General features: G+C 40.4%; 1 protein-coding gene across 6 annotated transcripts in view; it reads right to left on the bottom strand.

Moving 5' to 3' along the window:
* Positions 1–1,862: 1,862 nt before the first annotated feature.
* SGCD (sarcoglycan delta) overlaps positions 1,863–22,261 on the bottom strand; it is a 190,629-nt gene continuing 170,230 nt past the window's right edge. For all 6 annotated transcript variants that reach the window (XM_053465515.1, XM_053465517.1, XM_053465514.1 and 3 more), the window contains 4 exons: positions 21,459–21,578; positions 10,709–10,781; positions 3,526–3,649; positions 1,863–2,717 (listed from right to left, as the gene is read on the bottom strand). In XM_053465515.1, the coding sequence (XP_053321490.1) occupies positions 2,544–2,717; positions 3,526–3,649; positions 10,709–10,781; positions 21,459–21,578 (491 nt within the window). In that variant the 3' untranslated portion in view covers positions 1,863–2,543. The remainder of the gene's footprint in view (positions 2,718–3,525; positions 3,650–10,708; positions 10,782–21,458; positions 21,579–22,261) is intronic.

Raw genomic sequence — 22,261 nt, forward strand, 5'->3', positions numbered from 1 at the left:
AATGAAAACAGATGATCCAGCCTTATGAGATAGTAAGTGCTAGCTATTTGCTTACAGCAGGTTATCCTGGATTAGGATCCATAAGAAGTATTCTCCTTCTCATTCTTATTCTGTCTCGCAGCCACCAAGGTTAGCGTGTGTTAGCGTGTTATTCCAAACGTGTAATAGAAGGAATGACACCTAAAATGTATACTATGCGAATAGCAGACATGCTTCTACTTTTCCTTACTTGATAAATTACAGGCCAACCCAAAATGTATGGCTGGGGTTACCTGTTCACCAGTGGCTTTTTGGGGTCATCCGCTCAATACTGAACTGCCACAGTGACGCCTCTCACTTCTAACAGTGCTGGGCTTTTTTCAGTGATAGATTTTATTGTAATGCATCCCAATGTTTATCTCATTGGGAACATCACTTGACATAGCTTAACCCTAGTTAAAGTTTAATTTTTTAATTGCGATCACCCCTGGTGCTACCAGATCAATGTATAGACGAGTTAAATCTCCAACTACGGCTGTCCTGAAAGGAAGTCCTGCTGTGATACCTATTGATTCCCTTGGCATCTTCTTTGATGTCTACAATGTAACGGCCGGGAAAAGACTGTTCTAAATATTCCGTTAAACAATGGATGGTTTGCTTCCCTGATCGTACCGCACCGAGCACAACAGGAACCAGGGCAGTGACATGTAGCAGCATATGACGCCAATAATCAGTAATGCTATCGGTCTCACGAAATAATATTCCAATTTGTAAAATAGAAACGGAATTACTTCCACTCACACACCCTGACACCCACACCTCATACATTTCATTTCTTCAGCCAACAAAAAATAAACAGCAAACAGTTAGATGGGATACTTCCCCGCTGTGCTTTTCCTTGCAGAGTGCATTGTCTTAAGGCATAGGCACGTGTCTCCCTGTTCGATCAGAGATGTTTCAGTCCAGTTTCGAAAGACATGTATTGCTCTGGGTGACCTAGAAGAGGTAAATTAAGGGGATGCCGTGCAGATATGCAAAAAAAAAAAAGTCAATGTTTATGTGCTACAAAAAGAGTTAATATTTGTGTGCTACAAAAGCACCAGACAGATGAAGGGTTAAAAAAGGACAATTCAGTACACCAGACGATAACCGAAGCCTTCTTTGTTGCTAAAAAAGAGCATTCAGCAGAATACAAAGAGATTCAAATAAACTATGCTATAAACTAAGCAATTTAAAGGAAAAAAATCCTGCCCAAAGGAAAAATGCGTTGGTCACAAAACCGGCATTTTCCAACAGAAAATAGAGGTCTGATTTTAATAAATAATGCTTAAATGTTCAATCAAACTACGTTACGTCTGTAAAATGGAAAACGAGAGAGATAAGTAACTTTTAACTCAGAGCAAAGACTTAAATACCATAATTATTAAATAAAGGCTTTGTACCAATTGAATTAATAATTAAAAGATGAATAGATAATTGTGGGCAGAGATATTTTACTTCTGCATAAGATTTATATTTAGTATTTAAACATCAGAATATTTTTTTATATTTTAAAATGAAAATAATAATAATAATATATTATAGCTGATTAGACTTTAATATAATGACTTCTAAGCACTTATCTTTCTGGTAGCCCCATGGTCTAAACGTCAACGTCTTTAACTGCGTTAAGGGTTAACTGAAAAGGGTTGCGACACTGTGAGCATCGACTCGACTCAAACAAGTTATATCTCCATGCCCTGTATGTTTTTAGGAAAAAAGGTGGGCTGATGACATCTTTTGCAATTCTCCAGTAAACTCCTCAATTTCTTCAACGCCGATTCTCCAAGATGACACTTATTTTATTATTTTACTTAGACTGGAATAGACCTGAGTCCGCTGTCTTTTATCTGTAGAACCCACCCTTTGACCGTCATCAGTCAGGGTAACTATGTCCGACTATGGCTATGTGCAGTGGCTTATTCTGCCCCGGGTGGCAGAAGTGTCTAGGGGGCAGTTGCCCCACTGCTGTAAAATGGGGGACATAAATACACAGCTAGCTACGTGTCATATCCTTGGGATATTCGATCTCAATCTTTACAATGTTCTTAGACAGGGAAAGTACTAATATTGGAATTAATTACTAATATTTTAATCAGGCTGCGTACGTTTCTCTTGAACAAAAAGCGTTCCGTGGCTAAGGCTTCGGTGGTAGACTTACCAAACCCTTGTGTAGGACGGGTGAACACAGCTATACATTTCTTTGGGCACCATCAGTAAGGATGAGAAATTTCCCAAGTAATTGAACCCAGGCTGAACCCAGCTATTATTCTAGTTGATGAGAAAATAAATTTAGAATTAAGCTTATTAGGGAAGACACATGACAATCACCCTGAGCTTCTGGCACTGAAACATCTCCTCATCAGGAGATTAATAGATTTACAGATATATATATACGGTATATATATCTATATATATATATAAATTTGTATATATTCACACACACACACGTATTTTGTTTTCTGAGGCTTCCTGTGTCTGTTTATAGTCTTGCTCTTTGTCCAGTGATCTGTTTGGTCAGTCTATCACAGACATACACTGGTATTTATCTGGCAGGTGGATCCAACGCCCGCTTGTGAAAGGAACAATCTTCCGTTGGGACATACGCATATCTCGTAGACTTTCTGGCGGGAGCTCGTGGAGGAGTAGGACCCTCGCGGCAGCTGTGGGAGCTTCACCGTGGCAGCTTGCAGAAGGATCTGGAGAGAGAGCGTGAGAAAAGGATCTATAGTTACTATGAGACAAAAGTTTATTGCATATGGTACAAGGTTCTGAAAAAATAATCTGAGCAGAAAAGTAGAATTTTAATTTATAGTCACTATACCAGGCAAGCTCATACAGCGATGTATGGGACTGCCCTATGGTGGGTTCCTGTTTGGAAGCATGTCAAAATTTAGCTCACTGGTGCTTTACAGAGGAAAAGTCTAATACAAGACACACGGGAAGACCAGAACTGAAACGCAAGGCAAAGTTCCTCTGCACAACAGAACCAGCAATCCCAAATATACGTTTCAGCCCACATGGCCAGTGGGTATCCCCCAAAGCACAATGGAGAGTCCAGCTGTGGACCTCACTTGCACCTAGAGGGATATCAACCGATGAGCGATGAGGCTCCGAAGCCAAAGTATACATCTGGGGTTGGTGGTTCCATTGTGCTGAGAGAGTTTCACTTGAATTTCGGTTCTGTACTGTCCTTGTGGGCCGAATTAGATTGAGATTTTTCATTTGTAATAGAACAAGTGAGCTCAAATTTGGGACCCTTCTGCATGGGAATGATATTAAGAAACTGTCTGTTCTTGGCTGAGCCGGTCTCGTACCTCTCTTTAGCTATCATCTCAGTGGTAAACCCAGGAACATTGTCAACAGTATTTAGAAGAGCTCAGTCACATTGCCTTCAAAGGTCCACTCAAATCCCACATCAGACCCCCCCCCGACGTATTTATTAAAATGGTTATGTACATATCGGTAATGGATTATGTTTGCTTAACAATGGTAAGGTACACTTGCCTCTCCATCTGTAGACTCGAGACGTAAATCCGACCTGCATGATGCTTCCAAACGTCCTGCCTCTGCATTAATTTCAATCCCCTTGGGTGCTTCCATCACCAAGGAGCGAGTCGGAGACTCCAACCTAAATAAATATATATATGCATATCACATTGTGGCAAGCAGGACAGCGAAGACAACCCCATATCTCCATCAAACATAACGGGCAGGTGGGCTAGCTAATCCTCTCTTCCTAAAGTACTGAAGATTGGCCCATTAATCACATACTTGGAATAATGTGTGGGCAGGAGCTGGGTATTTAACCCGAAATGTGTATGATGTTTCTAATGATAAGTAACAATATTCAGCATGGCACCTGCGGCAATACCGGCAATTACATATATATATAAATATATCATTTTCCTTTATTAATATGGTTTAATAATATTCAGTGCTGGGAGGGTCTTATTACCGTGGCAACTGCCAGAATACAAAAAAACCCCAAAACATATCATTCCGACACAAGCCCCATTTTAGTGCTCAGCTCTACAAGGACGAGACGATTTGTGTCTCAGTTTGCAAAGGATGAGGTCAGACGCAATCACTATAATCGTTACTTTTATTTATGAGGTTGTGGGTTCTTATTTTCTCTTATTAGGAAACACGGCATCCTGACGAGTCCTCATCTGGTCAAATTAATGAGCTTTCTCCCCAACACTCTGATCCCTTCCCTTTCAAGGTTTCTTGTTATCTTGCCTCCGTTATACAAACTCGGTCCGTCTGAGCACCCCTTTCTCGCACGCGGACAAAGCACGGGGACTAATTAACACCATTAGTTACAAAAAGATCACATATTTCCTACCCCAAAGTTTCTCTTTGAGTGGCTTGAAAGGCCTTTTATCTTGATCAAGACTTCTACGCCATTTAACCCCTTAATGACAAAGCCCGTACATGTATGGGCTCAAAATGCATTGTTTTCAATGGGTTTAGGGACCGCCCATTGTCCTTAAGGGGTTAATACAATGATATGTAAATTCTTTTTAGACTATAGGAAATTAAAGGGCTGGAAATTTCTGTTGATCCAAGTAAGAGAATCCAGTTGCTGACAACATATATTGCGATCACCCATATAGTCAAAATCTAGAATACCAGTAAAGGAACCCCTCTGACTTTGAGAACCGAGTTAAAAAAAGGTCTTTATGTCATATTAAATGTTTTGACATACAAGGTATTTCTATTTTAATGTTCCTTAAAGGAAAAGTGGAAATAACACAGTTACAACGAGGTATTATATGACATTGCAATACAAAACATCACATATTACTCCTGTGAAGGAAGCACAGAAGAGAGAGGTGAAAAAAAGAGAGGATAAAAGGAAAAAAAGGAGAAAAGTGGAATAATTATTAAGGGGGGAGGAAAATGTTATAACCGACAGTTCACCTATTTGTAACGGCATGATTAATGAATGCTACAAAAAGTACAAAGAACACAGTGCAAATATTTGGTGGAGACGTTAAAGATATTTTAATAAGAATTGCTTGGAACGCACTTTCCCCCACAATGTCCTATTAAATGGCCTATTAGTCTGCATGCTTTAAATATTTTAAAATGTTAAATTCGCGAGACGGCAGTTAGATGTTTGCCTTTTGGTGCGTTTTCATCATTAGCTCCGCAGGCGTCATCTTTTCAATTTTAACTGGTCAAAGGATGACAGCAAAAGATATGGTCAGGGGCCGGGGTTCACCAAGTGTGACTTTGTAATGAAGTATTGGAATAAGGAGAGAGATTTTTACTTATACAATTAAATAAATACAATATTTAAAAAAAAAAAAAAAAATAATTAAAAAAATTAAAAATAAAATATAAAAATAAATAAAATATAAAAGTATTAAATATAATATTTTATGTATATATACACGGTATATATATATATTTTTTTATTATTATTTTTTTATTTTTTTTATCTATTTATTTTTTCTGTTCTATGGGAACCAAAGAAGAAACACATGGCTAGTAAGGGGATCATGTTTAAAAAAAACTTTTAAAAACCACTGAACATTAAAAAATAAATAAACGCCAATAATATATCATCCATTTTTTTTAAAAATGATGTCAAGGTAGACATGGCTGATTGGATTTTATACTTTTATTTTTAATATTTGCCCATTGAAACAGCCCAAGTTCATATCCGGGGGAAGGGATTTTTTCATTAAATCTCACAAGACTGATGAAGCAGAATAGAAATACATACTTAATATATCAGTTAATTAATAAATCCCTGAATAAATCAACCCTTATGAGATGTACGTTATCTGACATACTGACCAAGGCAATTAATATTTTGATATCCAATCAGGAGGAAAAAAAAACCCCTGAAAGTTCTCTTATTGTCACATGCAATTACTATGATTAAAGCCGCGCACGAATAACTCGCAAAAAGGGAAGACACATATTTCTTGATTGTGTATGCAATTATTCGAAGTGTCATAAGACAGTTACGAGCTACATGCGTGATTTATATGCATTTCATGTTATGACAGAAGAACAATGCGCTGGTTTTGTAACGGTGGCGCATGCTGAGGTTAAGTAAAACAATCTGTAAAAAAAAATATCCTTTATGTGAAGGGAATAAAAAGACAGCGGAAATCATTTAAAGTGAGGCTGCTGACACACAGAAAAAAAATAAATGCGAAAAATACATTTATCACTTTTTGGGATATTTGTGAATTAACCGCACGGGCGTTGATTCGGGTCTTACTGTAGAAAATAATGTTCGTGCCACACAGGTGAAATAATAGGGTCTAATGAGAACAGTTCAAAAAGCTGGCCATGACAGATCATCACAGATGATGCCACCAAGTCCACTGGGACAGATCTGTTCTCCTGCTCCCTACTGGTTCCATCAGACTTTCTGCCTCGTACGCAACTTTCCAAAGCTCTCTAAGAATCCACCTTTTTCTAGAAGCGTAGAAGCTTTCCTCCGAACACTCTCAGCCATCATCCTAATCAAGCCATCTAAACGACCAACAACCTCAACAGATCATCCGGACAACTCAACGCATCTCCACCCAAGCCATCTTCTCCTACTCTCCTACTGTTTCACTTCCCATTATTTTGGCAGGGCCCTCCTAACCTGTTGTTTCTGTAAATCATCTTGTTATGTTATATACTGCTTGTTATGTCCTGTCTACCCATTGTACAGCGCTACGGAATCTGATGGCACTATATAAAACAATAAGTAATAATAATAATAACCCTTATTTTGTACTAATGCATGGGATTTGGTAATTTTCGGTGTCCAATGCATTTATATTAGTGATTATTTTTCTAACTGTTCCAAAGACTATACGTTGCTCTGCGTGTCTCAGCCTTGGGACCCTTCGTTCTTAGAAAACCCAGATTATGTTTTATGTGTTCCTAACAACAAAAGGTTAAGGGTTTCTAAACTCCCATAAACACATGCAGTAATTAGTCTGTACAAGTAAATCACTTCAATCCTGTCCTGAATGATTTAATCTTGGCTACATTTATAGAGCTTGCCAACGCATTTCTCTTCATGTCTCGTCTCCATTCACATCGCCTACAATAAAGACGTGTCTCTTCGGCTATTTCAAATATTTAGGGACACATACAGCACACGAACGAGACACAAGAAGCCCTCTCCTGCTTTCTGGATCTGTTAGAATGAGTTAGGAACATCGGAAGGAGGAGAAGCCGAGTAAATGTGTTTAATCGCGTTCTATGAAAGAGGCGATGAAGGCTCCGATGTATCAGAAGACTTTCTGGAAGAGTGCTGAGCCATTTAAAGATAATGTTAATACAACATATGTACGGGGTCAGGGGCGTAACTAGAAACCTCAGGGCCCCGGTGCGAGAATCTGTTAAGGGCCCACCCCCCATCTATCCCTTCCTCACTATCTCCCCTCTCCCTCCCTACCCCCCCTTCTCACGATCTACCCTCTCCCTCCCTACCCCCCCTTCTCACGATCTACCCTCTCCCTCCCTACCCCCCCTTCTCACGATCTACCCTCTCCCTCCCTACCCCCCCTTCTCACGATCTACCCTCTCCCTCCCTACCCCCCCTTCTCACGATCTACCCTCTCCCTCCCTACCCCCTTCTCACGATCTACCCTCTCCCTCCCTACCCCCCCTTCTCACGTTCTACCCTCTCCCTCCCTACCCCCCTTCTCACGATCTACCCTCTCCCTCCCTACCCCCCCTTCTCACGATCTACCCACTCCCTCCCTACCTCCCCCCTTCTCACGATCTACCCACTCCCTCCCTACCCCCCCTTCTCACGATCTACCCACTCTCTCCCTACCCCCCCTTTGTAGGTCACTTACCGTCAACTCCTGTGTTGGGAGCGTGAGGAGTTTGTCTCGGGTGCTTACGACGTCATATGCCCGCGCTCAGCGTGAAGCGCCGGCACCCGAGACAAACGCCTCACGCTCCTAACACTGCACTCTGGGCAGCGCTGCGGCAGGCGGTGGCGACGACGGCGGCAGCAGCAGCGGCGACGGCAGCAGCGCCGACGGCAGCGGCGGGGAGCAGAGGCATCCTGGATTTCTGTCAGTCAGGGGGGCCCAAGAGTTGCCGAGCGGTCGTTTTCAGCAACCGCTCGGCACCCCTTGGGCCCCCCTGACTGGCAGAACTCCAGGGCCCGGTCGCAGTCGAGACCCCTGCGACCCCGGTAGTTCCGCCACGGTAGGGGGTTATATGCTGTTGTGATGAATGCAAAGTTTATTTCACGTGGCAGGTCCGCTTTAACCCCTTAATGACAAAGAGCATTGTTTTCAATGGGTTTAGGGACCGCCCATTGTCTTTAAGGGGGCTAAGATGGCTTTATCGCACGGTACGGCACGGTATTAAAGTAAACGTAAATGATATGAGCCGCCCTTCCCAATAAGGAGCACAAAGACGTATGAAGCAGCGGCTGTGACGTTTCCCAATGCTTTGTCCACTTTCTAGTCCGGTACGATAAATCTTCTTGTTCTTTACGACACGTAATTAACGGAACATCCCATCTGCACATCAAAAAACAGAGGCTACCTGTGTACACCGTCCGATTACACAGTCACAGCTCTTAATTAGAAAACATAAATCAATCACAAGCCGGGATGCAAGACGGGGGGGGGGCTTTAGAAAAATGGTGGTGTTTAAATACCCGTGTTTGGGATGACACCAACATAAAGGAGGTCATCATGAAAAGCCACTGCTCCATTACTAGAACATGCAGTCTGTTATTTAGAGGCACTGAGATGTCCGACTGTAATGTTATATGTCTGAAAACAACGTATGTACTGCTCGACCATCTTACAGCACTGATCACATCCAATGTCAATGTAAGCAATATCTTGAATGCCTCCTTTATCCTGTAAGAATGCTCAAAGTGATATTCAGTATATATATATATATGTATATATAGATAGATAGATAGATAGATAGATAGATACTTAATGCTAATCAGTAATAATCAATAATCAAATGTTTGCCCTTTTTGTCTTAAAGGCCAACTGTGCCAACTTTAAATTAAAAAAACACCACTAGCCTCGTCAAGAAAGAGTTAATATAAATACACAGAAATAGAATCAGCTCAAGCCCTCATAAGTAGTATAAAGTATCACATCTTTCTGTGTGTTGGGAGCATTTCTGCACTCGCTTCAAGATCCCATGCAGCATGATAAACACCGAAATAGAACGTCAGCTCAAGATCTCCTTACTTCCGGAACTTGAACTGTCATTCTTTTTTGGTGTTTATTAAAGATTTAATATAAAACCTATATAATATTGTATATTAATTGAAACATTTTGTTATTTTATATATATTTATATGCAAATATATTTATATATATTGTTACAAATGTCAGTGATGAATTACTCCAATCAGCCACTAGGAGGAGCTACCGCATTACATGGGTGCAACGAGCCAATCTCCTTCTAGGTAAATGCCAGCAGATCCTGCCGGGTTATTGCTTGGGACTAGAATGATTAGATAACATGGAAAAGTTTCAAGCATCAATGGAAAACTTGCTTCACCGGTGCTAGACCAGATGAGTGAAACCCCACACCTTTAGTTGCTGGCATCTGCTGGCAGGTAGCACCTCAGGTATGTGACCATTGTACAGCGCTGCGGAATATGTTGGTGCTATATAAATCAATAAATAATGTGACAAAGTGCATTAGCAAAGGCACTGAGTGCCAGCATTCTTTCTCCCTAGTGGTAGGGTTTAGAACTGCACCACGGCTGTACTCGATTGCCACAATGGCACGCTAGCCTACTGCATAGGTGGCAACCAACTGCCATCAATCCACAAACTAGCAGAGCCAAGTAGATCCGCAGTGTTTCAGAAGGAAACATTTAACAAGTCTTGTAGTCCTTGTGGGGAGGACTAATATCCTTTGCACCAAAGGAGCGGCCCTGTCAAAACAAACAATTATAGAACACGTTACTTTAAGATGGCGCTTGGAATCTCTAGAGGTCCATTTGTATGAAGCAAGATATTGGAAGAAAAAAACAAAACATTTTTAACCCCTTAATGACAAACATTGTTTTCAATGTGTTTAGGGACCGCCCATTGTCTTTAAGGGGTTAACACAAATGGACTAGTCAGTTTGTTCATAACTTGTTTTCTTTTTATTTATTTTTTTGGCATACTTTTCATTTTTGGGAGTTTTCTGCGGGGCTGCAGTAGGTAACCCCGCGGGTTTCCTTCATTTAATGGACTGCAGCTACCCGAATCCTATTAATAAAGGGAAATAAACCGGTGAAGACGAGAGGCGCTGATTGTGTACATATGACTTACATCTACAGTACCGTATTCCTTATAAGCAAGATAATAACTCACAGCTCCAGTCTGCAGCATCTGTTTGAACTGGATTGCATTACCATAATCTCCGGGATCCTGAGACTCTTCAAATATTAACCTTTCAACAGCCCGTCACAAAGGCTCTAGAGTAGTGACTCACAACAGATCGCAACCAAAGCAATGGTCCTCATGAAAACTATAACTTGTATTCAAGCAGAGGTTTCAGATGTGATATACCAGTAAGGAAAGCACCAGTCCGGATGCCTATATCTTTGAATCAGAGTAGAATCGGAAGAAGTCACCTCCATAATGCGCAACTCTGAGCATCTGCCCATTTTCCTTGAGATCAGAGAAAGCGAGAGGAGGTACTCGGGTTAAATCCAACAGTCTCTACGTACCTTAGATGGTGGAATGGCTCAGCCTTGACGTATGGAGTTTCTAGGGATTTGGGGAACACGGCGCCTTCTGCACCTGAAACGAAACAAGCACAGTTTATTGCATAGGCAGGTATTTCATCTAAGAGGACATCTTCCTGGACACGTACTTACTCAGTGTGCACTCGATATGAATCAGCTGTATGATGGCCCAAAGGGAACTGTCTGTCCCAAACCAAAATTCTAGAAGGCTATGAGTATGTTTGTCATTAGATGCAGAAGTAACACTTGGACATTCATTAGGTAGGTAAACTACATTGACACAATCTCTAAATATCGAGACAGAGGGACTCTAGTACAACAGTTGGGTAGCTGACTGAGCAGGAGACCCATAACCGGTGCATATGTCCTCTTCCACTGCCTTTTCTCAAATTGCTCGAGGCATGGGCTGGAAGAACCTACGATGGAGTTGTGGTCTTGGGGTTGGTAATGTAATGCACCTTTAGGACTTCTAATGAAAATTAGTAAAGGAATCTCCCAAGATGCTTCCTCGCTTCATGAGTGATTTGATAAGGGTGTTGGGGCATTGCATGTCCTGTGCCCTGAAGCACTCTGAAGTGGGACCATTTATAAGAAAAGTCCCATTAGCCTCCATGCCTCTCTGCCCCTCTTAATGCGCTGCCTCTGCAAAGAAAGGTCAAGAATCCAGCCAGCATCCAGAACCCACGCACCGTTCTTTTTAATGCACGAGATTACAAACACTGAATATTTATAACAAAGAGCCGCTGAGAAAGGCCATTTTTCTTTTCAAACAGATTTTAGCAGATGAAACTTGGGTGCTCTGGTGTCACAATACATCTCTTTTGCGAGAGCAATGGTACTACATCATTGAAAGTAGTTAATCACATACTGGGACTGCAGTCTGCGCAATAACTCTAACTCCCAGTATCCTATTAATGGACCCCCAACCTTTAACACAGAGTCCGTCAACACATGCAAACCAGTGAATATGTTCAGCTTAAAAAACACTTGCCTCATTTTGGGATCTGTGTGTCCCCAAAAGGGGGGTTTGTGCACAGTTTAACCCCAGCTATGGGCAGGGGGTGGTGGAAAGGGAGGTAAAGCTGTCATCTGGAATGGGATGTGGGTGAGGTGAAGGAAGTGGTTGGGAGTTCCCGGATGACCAAAATTTTTTGTTTTAATATTTATCTTTTTTTTCGTTTTTATATAAACTGTGTAATTTAAATGCACTAGTTGCAAGAGGATTTCTTTCTTTTGCAAGTTTCAGGTAAGGTCATTCAACTATCATGCCCTCGCCTAAAACTTTAAAGTCCTAGACCCTTACATGTACCTGCAAACAACTTGCATATTATTGAATATGTCTGTTGTTTGCGAGTGTTATCCCCTTAACTCGACTGACCACTTAACTTTTAGTAGATAGGCCAAAATGTCTTTTGGTGGATCCTTTTGGGCTTCTGTTGGCTTAGACTTTTTCATGTGTGCATTTTACTTTAACAATATATACATTCCACATTAAAGGTTAGAATTGATGAAATTAATAAGGGAATTCACATCATCAAATGTGCTATCTTCACAACCATGCAGAATAGATGGAAATCCACTGGAAGTCCCAACAAAACTGGACACTTGACCCACATTTTCTGTTAATAAGATCAAACCTAAAGACTACGCATCTAACAATCTCTAAACACATTTATCTCTCTTCTTCTTGCCACCCAATCCTGATATTTTCTTGTCCTTTTACACCAGGGTAGAGGTTGTTAAGAAATGATTCTTTTTAGCCTATCTATTCTTGGCGCTCCCTTGGCGAATTACCGATCAGACGACGTGATGTTGAAATACATATGGTTACTCCTGTGTGAATAGTAAAATTAAGATCATCGAAGCAGAATCCAAAGCTGCAAATTAAGAATAGTCCAGTGCACAGGGGCGAACTGTAACTTCAGAAAACGACATGCTGGGAGACTATCGTATCTTCACCGAATTCGTATAATTATGCAAGAGGGGGAGACTGGACTTTGACACATTAATGTAAGATCCAAGTAAGAAGAAAGCTGATCCCAGAGAAGACTTTGTAACGTACACGATACTGTATTGGGAATGGAAGAAAAGGTTAAGGACAGCACTGGGTTTGGTTCAATAGGATTAGACGAAAAACAATAAAGAAGAAAATGTAATTCCATTAAAAAGATCGCAAGCCTAGAAACACACATGTATAAATATATATATATAAATATATATATATATATATTTCCATCTAGCTTTCCATATATATATATATATATATATATATATAAATATATATACTGTATATGTATAGGGGATATAGGGGATATAGGGGAAACAGGAGGATGTGTAGAAGAATATCCTTGGTGTCCCAATCTTCATAAATGGTTAGATGGAAATCTTTTATTACACGTCTATAAAACAGCCAGTTGGTGCGTTAATGATATAAACATATAGACAGATGTTTTACGCTCCGTCGGCCAAGCTGTTTTTAGGTGACAGGGCCACTTTAAAGCTAAAGTTACCGTTGTATGTTTACACGCATGCCACATCCCTCCGGTAATAAATACAGTAGTGATTTATTAATTTATTCTATGTTCTGTAAACTCCTATTAAACTGTCAGCGTGATTCCAGCCCTGACACTATGTAATTTAGAGACGATAAATGTTCATAAACAGCTTGAGTAAAAAATCCATACAGTTATTCTGGCTTTATTTTACGTTCCATTTAATGCCCCTCAAAAATGATTTCGTCAATGTGTTTCCATTAGCGGCTTCTCCGTCCAGTAAGCTTCCGCACGGCGATATGTCAGGGAGCCAGTAAGCGTGTGACAGACCCTCTGGCAGGGCCGTGAGCAACGAAGAGAGACACGCGGGAGTCTCATCGGACAGGGGGCTTTTGATTTTAGACGGTACGGAGACGTGGACATTTTCATCTGCATATGACGTTTTGCAAAGTGTAAATTATAACCTCACATTTATGCTAATGGCCGCTTCTTAAAGGGGAACTCTCCCCGTTTCTACGAATATTAGGCCGTGTCCTTCTTTAAAACAGTTCCAGTTTTTGGATAATAAAATGTTTTCAAGCAGCTTTATATTAGCCGTTTGTATATGTTCTGGCTCGGATATCTGACGCACACACACACACCGGTAGACTCCTTATCACACTGCCTCTGGGGGAAAAACATGAATAATAAAAGTCTGTTAAGGAAAGGACTTTATTAGCACTGCCGTAAAGTATCAGCTCAGTGTGGTGTTTGAGCAGGGAAAGTCACCCAAATGTCACGTGGACTGACAATGGCAGCATTGTATTTAAGGTTTATTTTGCAGTAGACCAGCTCAAAGAAAAATATACGATAAATCAGCTCAAACTTAATTAGTTTCTAGATGAATATGGCTACATATTTTTATAATGCCATTTTTAGTCATCAGCGTGGTCCAAATTTCGCACGTCAGTACCATTCTTTTATTGCAGTTTCACGCTCTAGGATCCAAGTGGATTCTTTGTTTTGTTTGTTTTTGTAATCATGGCCCCCAAAAGCAAATTACTACGACGAGACATCTATATCTTTACTCTTACCGGGCCAGTCCTAAAACCCTACCTTCTCTTATTCATGTCTACTACCCCCAGCATTCATCCTTTTTGCTCTCCTGCCCCTTTTTTCCTCGCTACCTCCCAACAATAAAACAAGGCCAATCCAGTGTTACCCAGTTTTGTTTGTGAATAGCTATTTTCCCCAATACTCTTTGGGTGTGAACATGTGTTTTTTAAGAATGGACCTGTCACCATTGGCTCCATTTTAAGAAAGCAGCTTGTATTTTTGGAATTACATGCTGCTTTTTCAGTGTTTTCAGATGGTCATCCAGTCGCCCACAGTCACTCATTGGAAAGAGTGACCCTATACGGTCTCAGCGGATTGGCTCAAACGCAGCGTGTCCGCAGCCAATCATCTATCAGAGAATAGCTCTAACTGTTCTGAATCAGAACTTTTTCGGAGAACCGTTCTTGTATCAATATGTTGTAAATATATCCGACGAAAAAAAATAAGAGAGGATGTATTCGTCCGGAGCATGAAGGTGACATTTTTCAATATAAACATAGTAAGGAATCATGACTGAGAATAATGAAGGAACATTCGCCGGTATGGCAGGGCAATCACACAGAAATTGGCACTTAGGTCAAAGGGCACAACTGGGAAATCAATATAAGGAATCATGTTATCAAAAACCCCGGGCCGTGCTAGATGAATGCTGAGCCACGTCCGCAATGGCTGTCCTGTCAATCAACTGATGTGGACCCTGTGAGTCTATTTATCAACTTGTGACAAAATGTCTTCCAAGCTTTTCCGGTGCTTACGTTATTCAATATTGTATATTTATCATGTCTGCAGAGGTCTGGTTACATCAGTTGGACAGCATCACATAGAATGTGCTAGCATTGCTGTACCCCTTATCCGCAGGGTCGGCCTGACTGGTGGAAGTCACGCGAGACACCTGAGATGGAGCGCTTCAATGGCGTAAGTAATATTACTCATGGGTCCTTCGACTTTCCAGACGTCAGACACTCTTATTAGGCAAGAATCCTACTTAAACGTACAGAAACCAGAGGTAAATTATTTTAAAGTACCGTCCGTTGTGTGCAAAGTTGCATCTTTTTGAAGAAATTACCCTACAGATGACAGCACAAAGTCCTTGACCGGCATAAAAAATAGGAAATCAGGGGCGTATCGGGGAATATTATGCTTCAAACCCTCTGAAAAAAAGCATTTTTCAAAATGTTAACGTATAGACTGTTTCTGTGTTCTAGTAAAATGTATAGCGGAAGTGGATACCTTTTATATAAGCTTTCGGGGCCTCAGAGGTCTCTTCTGAAGATGGAATGTCTTCTAGTGATTAAGACTGAACTGGTATGTTTAGAATAAAAGAAATCAAGACATCATCTGGAACAAAAGCGATTTCTTAGGTGAAGCAGCTTCGTCCCCGTTTACCCTCTGCCGGTGTTCTTGAGGTACGAGCCTCCGGTGTGGATAAACAGTTATGAGCTTCCTTGCAGTCGAGTGGCAACGTGCCACAATAATTCATGGCTGTTTGGTACTTCGGTGGCTACTGGACTGGAACCAGCTGCGGAGGTGCTAGCCCCTGACACGAAGGCAGTTGTTCCACCAGAGACAGGTGCTGGCTAATAACACCCATTACAGGCCTTACCGGTGGGTTAGCGACCTCCTTCCAAGGGTTAATTAAATTTTAATTATTCTGCATTACCCTGAACGTTCTCTGCAAATTAATCCCAGCAAAGGGGTTAATCTCTGTATTTTTTTTATGCTGACGGAGTGAAAACAAGCTATTTTTAGTGGACCATAGACAGACCGGCGGATTCCTTGTCACGTTTGGCCGGCTAATTAAACCTTATTTTATTAGACAATAAACTTCTGCTAATCTCCGAAAATGAAAGGCTTTAAGCCGAATGACAAAATACATCAAACGGCAATACTACATAATGTAACGGCACTGAAGACGTATCATCGTAAGTAAATATAGAATGTAATACATGAAGTAGTCCTTTGTTAAGTATAAGTCTTAGCCTTTCATTGCCACCACATGCCCGCTTTATCCTTCTGTATCAATGTTTGCGTATCTTATGCACCCCACCTCCACTCGGCAATATGGATTTATCCACAGACCGCTCACCGGCAACGTATGGATTAATCCTTAGCATTGCTTCTGAGATTCTGTACATAGACCTGGCCCTATACATTATGGATTTACCGTGAGCTGCCCAGACTCTAACGCAAGCGGTTCCTGCAGAGCTCAGCTATACGGCGTGATTTCTCCCTCCTCCTCCTCTCCGTCTTAACTACAAGCTCGATAATATTAGTGCGATTTTGCGATGGAACACATTCCTCCAGCATTAAAAACACAAAGATCCAGAAGGCATTTTGCTTCCTCAGCATGGATGAATTCTAATTTCTCATGCATACCTTTCTAATGCCGCACAATATAAAATACCAGGAGCACGTCGACAAAGTACAATGAGCCGTTGAAAGAATGACCCTGCGCTTTATGGAATTACTGGGGTCGGCTGCATGGATTTGTAGATAGGCTTCTACCTCACTGCTCTGCCTCCTACCTAAAACGCGTGAGAATATTGCTGAGTGGTGAGATCTCACTATGTTCTCAGGGGTTCTTGGTGTAGACTACGTTGATAGCTCTCTCCAGTTAAGTAAGATGGTTGGGAAGAGCAAAGATGACAAAAACCTAAATAAGCCGCGCTGGAACGATCTGTGGACTCCTTTGTGGGTCCTTGTTATGGAACCTAGATCCCCGTGTCCCTCTTTTCTCCATGGTATCCATTTTGTGTAGGCGTTTAGAATGTTTGTTGGGTATGAGTGTATCACAGTGTTCTACAGCCATAAAAGGGACAGCGCAAGGGCCATCTTTGAGGATTCAGCCCACTGCTGAATATTAACAGCCACACACATTCTCCCTACATCCACCACTCATACACTCTAATCCCATACCATAAACCCACACTGGAAGCTTTCTAGCATGGCCACTTTGTCTGTTCCAGCGCCAGTAGCTTAACAACACAAAATGTTTTTCACGAACAGCACAAAGGTGTTGATGTATTATTATTAGTATTATACACTATTCATCTTCTAAATGCCCTCACTCTACTACTTAAATAGGCTACCTAAGTCATAGCAAAGTCCCAGACCCCCAACCGCACTTATAACCACCCCTAAATGAAAACAGCCCCTTTTTGGTCATTTTAAGTAGGGGGAGATACAAATGGAGGATTTCCCTCCAGTGCCAACATTGGACAGAGGTAAGGAAACAACAGGGCAGCCACCCTAAATGCTTAGGTGTTGCTGTTGCCATAAAACACCCCATTGGCTACATTTCCTTTGTTCTAAACTAAACAGTTAATTGTGGCCCCATAACAAATCGCAATGCACCCGGACGGGTAAGGTAGGTGGACTGCCACGCCTTGGCCCTGCCTCTATCCACACCCCTGGTCACGCCTCTACACCCATCCCCAACATCCCAGTCCCTTTTGGGGCAACTGGAATATTGAGGGTATGACTTAATCCCAACATACAGTTTTCAGCAGCCCTGTCCAATGAGGTCAAACGTCCTGTGTGATTACATAGGCTGCAGGGGCTTTAAAACTCATCCAGACTCACAGAACACCTTAATTGCCTAAAAAACTCTTACAATATGTTAAAAAAAACCCCAGGAAATCATTGAGACCAAAGTGTGTGTTTCTAAATATCGCATAAGCGGACACCATTGTTCTACAAGCTCCTCAAGTCGACCAGAGTAGAGTACTGCCAGCGTGATAAAAATAAAAATACATGAAGGCTAAAAACGGATATGGATCTTCAATCGAATGTCAGTGCGCCTTTCAGCCTGTGGTTTGTAGACTACACGGGGTCCTTGGAAATGTCTGAAGAGCATGCAAATCAATAACACATATCTAGAATGCCTTTTGGTAATCTTCTATGAAAAGGTAGCTGTTCTAGCAAAACTATCATCTAGAATACCCTTCTTTCATCTCGACACACAATTATATCATTTGAAAAAATATAGAAGTTTTATAATGAACATCTTTCTGGCAAACTTTTGAATATGAAAATGCCCTGCATTGATATATTAAGTACAAATATCCAAAATGTAAAAAAAAATAATTATAATAACTATTAAATATCACAAAAAGATGCAATAAAAGAAAAGAAAAACAAGTAGCCACCATAAAACAAACCATAAAGTGAACTGTACGGCACATATTAAATACAGGATGAAGTTATTGTATAGAACGAGTTAATCTGTCCCTAATAAGTTAAACTCACCTAATGCCTTAATTAAAAACTGCCGGTGAATTCAGATTAGATACAAATGACGGTAATTAAGATCAGGTGGTATCTAGAGGGCAATTTTATTATTAATCTGAAAAATACCTCTGACTAATTAACGAAGAGAAAATCACTTTTGGCCTACCGTGTACAGCAATATCACAATAGAAAATACGTAGACGGGCTCCTTCCCTTATTAAAGGCTGTCGGTAGGAGACCTTTCATTAGGTGGGGTTCAATACAAGTCATTTATCACAGATGACCGGCTAGAGGGACGGTTATGAAACAAGACAAAACAACAACAACAACAAAAAAAAACGTAGAGGAAAAAAGTAAATGGATTTAATTATAAATAAAATAAATTTATAATAAAAATTATAAACAAATACAGATATTATGTTTCTTAGTTTAAAATGTATACTTGGGCAAAGCATACTGAGAAACGTATTTAAAAATCATTTTAGTAAAATTACAAATGTGTTTTAATATATAACTCAAAGTTGGTTTAGTATAAAATTCGCTAAATGAAGGTTCTTGACTTTGTGGTTTGAGAATGATTACATTACACGTAGAGGGGGTACATGTAACCAGGGGTAATGAATCAAAAAGTGACGTGTCTCGTGCCCTCATACGCAGACTCATTTATACATGTTCATATATGCATACGTGTGTTTTATGTTGGATGGTGTTTGTCGAGAATTTTACAATGTTGGGCAATTAACAGGGACATTCTACTGGCTGTCACGTTTATTGCTCCACAAGTTTGTTCTTTTTAAGCATGACATAGAGCTTAGCAGATCATTAAAAAGGTCTGCCACAGGGTAGACCTTCCGGGTGGAACAAGTCAGATGGCAAATGATTTAAGTAAATTAGACGAATGGTTGTGAGTGTGGCAGCCGTAGTTAAATGTTGATAAATGTAAAATAATGCAGTTGGGACATCTCAAGGCAGAATATAGCATTGGGGATGCTGTCCTGTCAGTGACGACAGAAGAGAGAGATTTAGGATTAATTATTTCTGCTCACTTAAAGGTAAGCAGGCAATTCAAAAGTGTCACAAAAAGAAAGCAGGGTGCTGGGTTATATTGTAGCATAAAGAAGGCGGAGGACCCCATTTCCAGAAGGATATTGACACATTGGAGAGAGTTCAGAAAAGGGCTACAAAAATGGTAAGTGGTTTGCAGGATAATGATTATCACAAAAGACTAAGAGATCTTAATATGGAGGAAAGAAGATAGAGAAAGGGGATGCGATGGAAACATTTAAATAGGTAACGGCATTAAAGAAAGCACGGGATACAAGCTTAGTTGAAAGGAGGAGAAATGTTTGAACAAGAGGTCATAATCTAAAACTAGAGGGTCAGAGGCTTAGATGTAATGTAAAGAAGTTCTATTTTACTGGTACTCCCATCAGAAGTGGTAGAGGCCAATACCGTGAGGCAATGCACAGGACAGGCATAAAGCTATCCTGACTATAGGACCAGATCAAGGACTGATTGAAGTCTCTACATCAGGAAAAATGGGTGGACTAGATGGATCTTATCTGCCGTCGGATTCTTTATTTGTATGATACATTTTCTCAGCTATATCCATTTTTTCTACCCTAATTATTCTTGAATGTTTACATTGAGTTATCATCTACTATCTCTTCTAGAAGACTAGACAACTCATCCACAAGTGTTATACTTTTTTTTATACTGTATATAAAAGACACATTCTAAATTCCTGTGATCTGAACCTCCTATGCTTGTCACTCTCTCAATCCATATGCATTTTCACCATACCACAGTGATCCCACGTCTTGAGGGCCATCTCTCTAGATACAGCTGTTATCTACCCTCTAAATTCTAAGAGAATACATCACTATGGCACGCTTGGAGTGCATTCTTGTGTTCTTAATGTCCAACCTTTGCCCAGGTTTGGCCCAAAACGTTGGCTTTTGCCCGGTGGAAAGCTTTCCCTGTCTAAGAATCGAATAGTAGTAATGGTTAAGAAAAACTTTTCCAACTATAACGTGTGTTAGCAAAACGTCTACGTTATTCTCAACTTGTCTACCAAGTTAACAGTGTCTTCGGTTCTGTGGTTGGCACAGAAGGATTCTAGAGGGGCTCTTCCTGGTAGATATAACGTTCTAAAATATGTCACTATGAACTGGGTCAGTAACAGATTTTATGACAAATTCCCATCGGTATCAGTAAGGGATACAATGTATTTTGAGCATTAGTGTATCTTATGTCTGGAATCCGTATATGACACCTAGAGGGACCTTTTTTTCTGCAATATGTTTTATAAGTTAATGAGGGTGATGGAAGCCTTTCTACGAACGACCAACGAGTATTTTATCATTATGAGATTTTTCCTGCTTGTAAAATCTCTAATGTGTTGCCAGCTGGTTATTTTGTGAAATCATTTTTCAAGCAGACAGGTATTTTTGACTGATAAGATTGAAGTAAGAATTTCATTATTAAATTGTCATTTTATCAGCAGTGACATCATTTCAAAGGATTCAATTACACCGGCACACTCTATACAGTTTTTTTTTTTTTACTACAGAAGATACAGAAAGGAAATCTAAAAGATTCTGAAATATGGGAATGTTTTCTATTGATTACAATACAATGTCAGGGGCTAGATTTGTAAAGGTTAGCGAACTCTTAAAGGGAGTTTGGACACCAGAATTTACATTGTAGGATTCTACAAGGGTTACATTTGCCTAAAATGCCCTGTCTACGCCATTGGTCTAGAGAAACGTGAACGTGAATATATCTATTTCTAATGGAACATGAAATAATAAAAACACAAATAGTAGATAGTTTCCAGCACATATATATTGTTTTAACTCACACTTCTACACTCTCAATGAGTCCACACAATATACGCAGTGAGGGTACTTTACCTACAACCCGCAATCTATCTGCTCCAACGACCACCTCGTTGTCATCTGCAGAAAACAGCAACTTTCCTTTATTGGACTTCACCTCCAAACGTTTCCCATATGCTTCTATAGCTTCTGATCCTGTATGGAAATGTGATAACAGCAGCCATTAGAACGTAGGGATCTGTAGCGTCAAAAAGAGTGTCAGCTTCAGTGTCACAGTCAAATAGATTTAGTCTGCCAACTCAAAACTAAACCAATAACTAATGCTATATGGATATATATATCAACTGTTAATATGCATACATATTGCATTACAGGGACCCCTGTGAGACTGGGACCGCTAAGGCTTCATGGTTCGAAGTTGGCACTAATGGTACCGCCTGGTAATAACCGTTGATCTGTTTATATATCTATCAACCTATATCATGATGTTTACTCCTGCTGTCCATTTGCAAGCCTGCATTATTTCAAAAAACACACATACATAATTGTCATAAAGATAATGTACAACCCACGTAATAATTTCCAGATATCAGATAACTTCCTGATAAACATTAGACTAGATATTAATCCCTTTGGGCTATGGGCGTAATGATGGGTCTTTTCATTAAACCGGACAATTGCAAACAAATCAATGTATGAACCCATAAAAGAGTGTGGGTATGACAACGCTAATAACTGAGTCCCAACAGGACATTAAGACTTTGTATGGGAGTAATATCCTTGCTTGTGGAGTAATTTTCCTCTAAATATGACAGGTAATTGCATATCTATTAAGCACGAGAACAGCAATAAGGATTCATTTAAAAGGAAATAAAGAA

Source organism: Spea bombifrons, chromosome 4 (genome assembly GCF_027358695.1).
Source record: "Spea bombifrons isolate aSpeBom1 chromosome 4, aSpeBom1.2.pri, whole genome shotgun sequence".
Taxonomy (NCBI): domain Eukaryota; kingdom Metazoa; phylum Chordata; class Amphibia; order Anura; family Pelobatidae; genus Spea; species Spea bombifrons.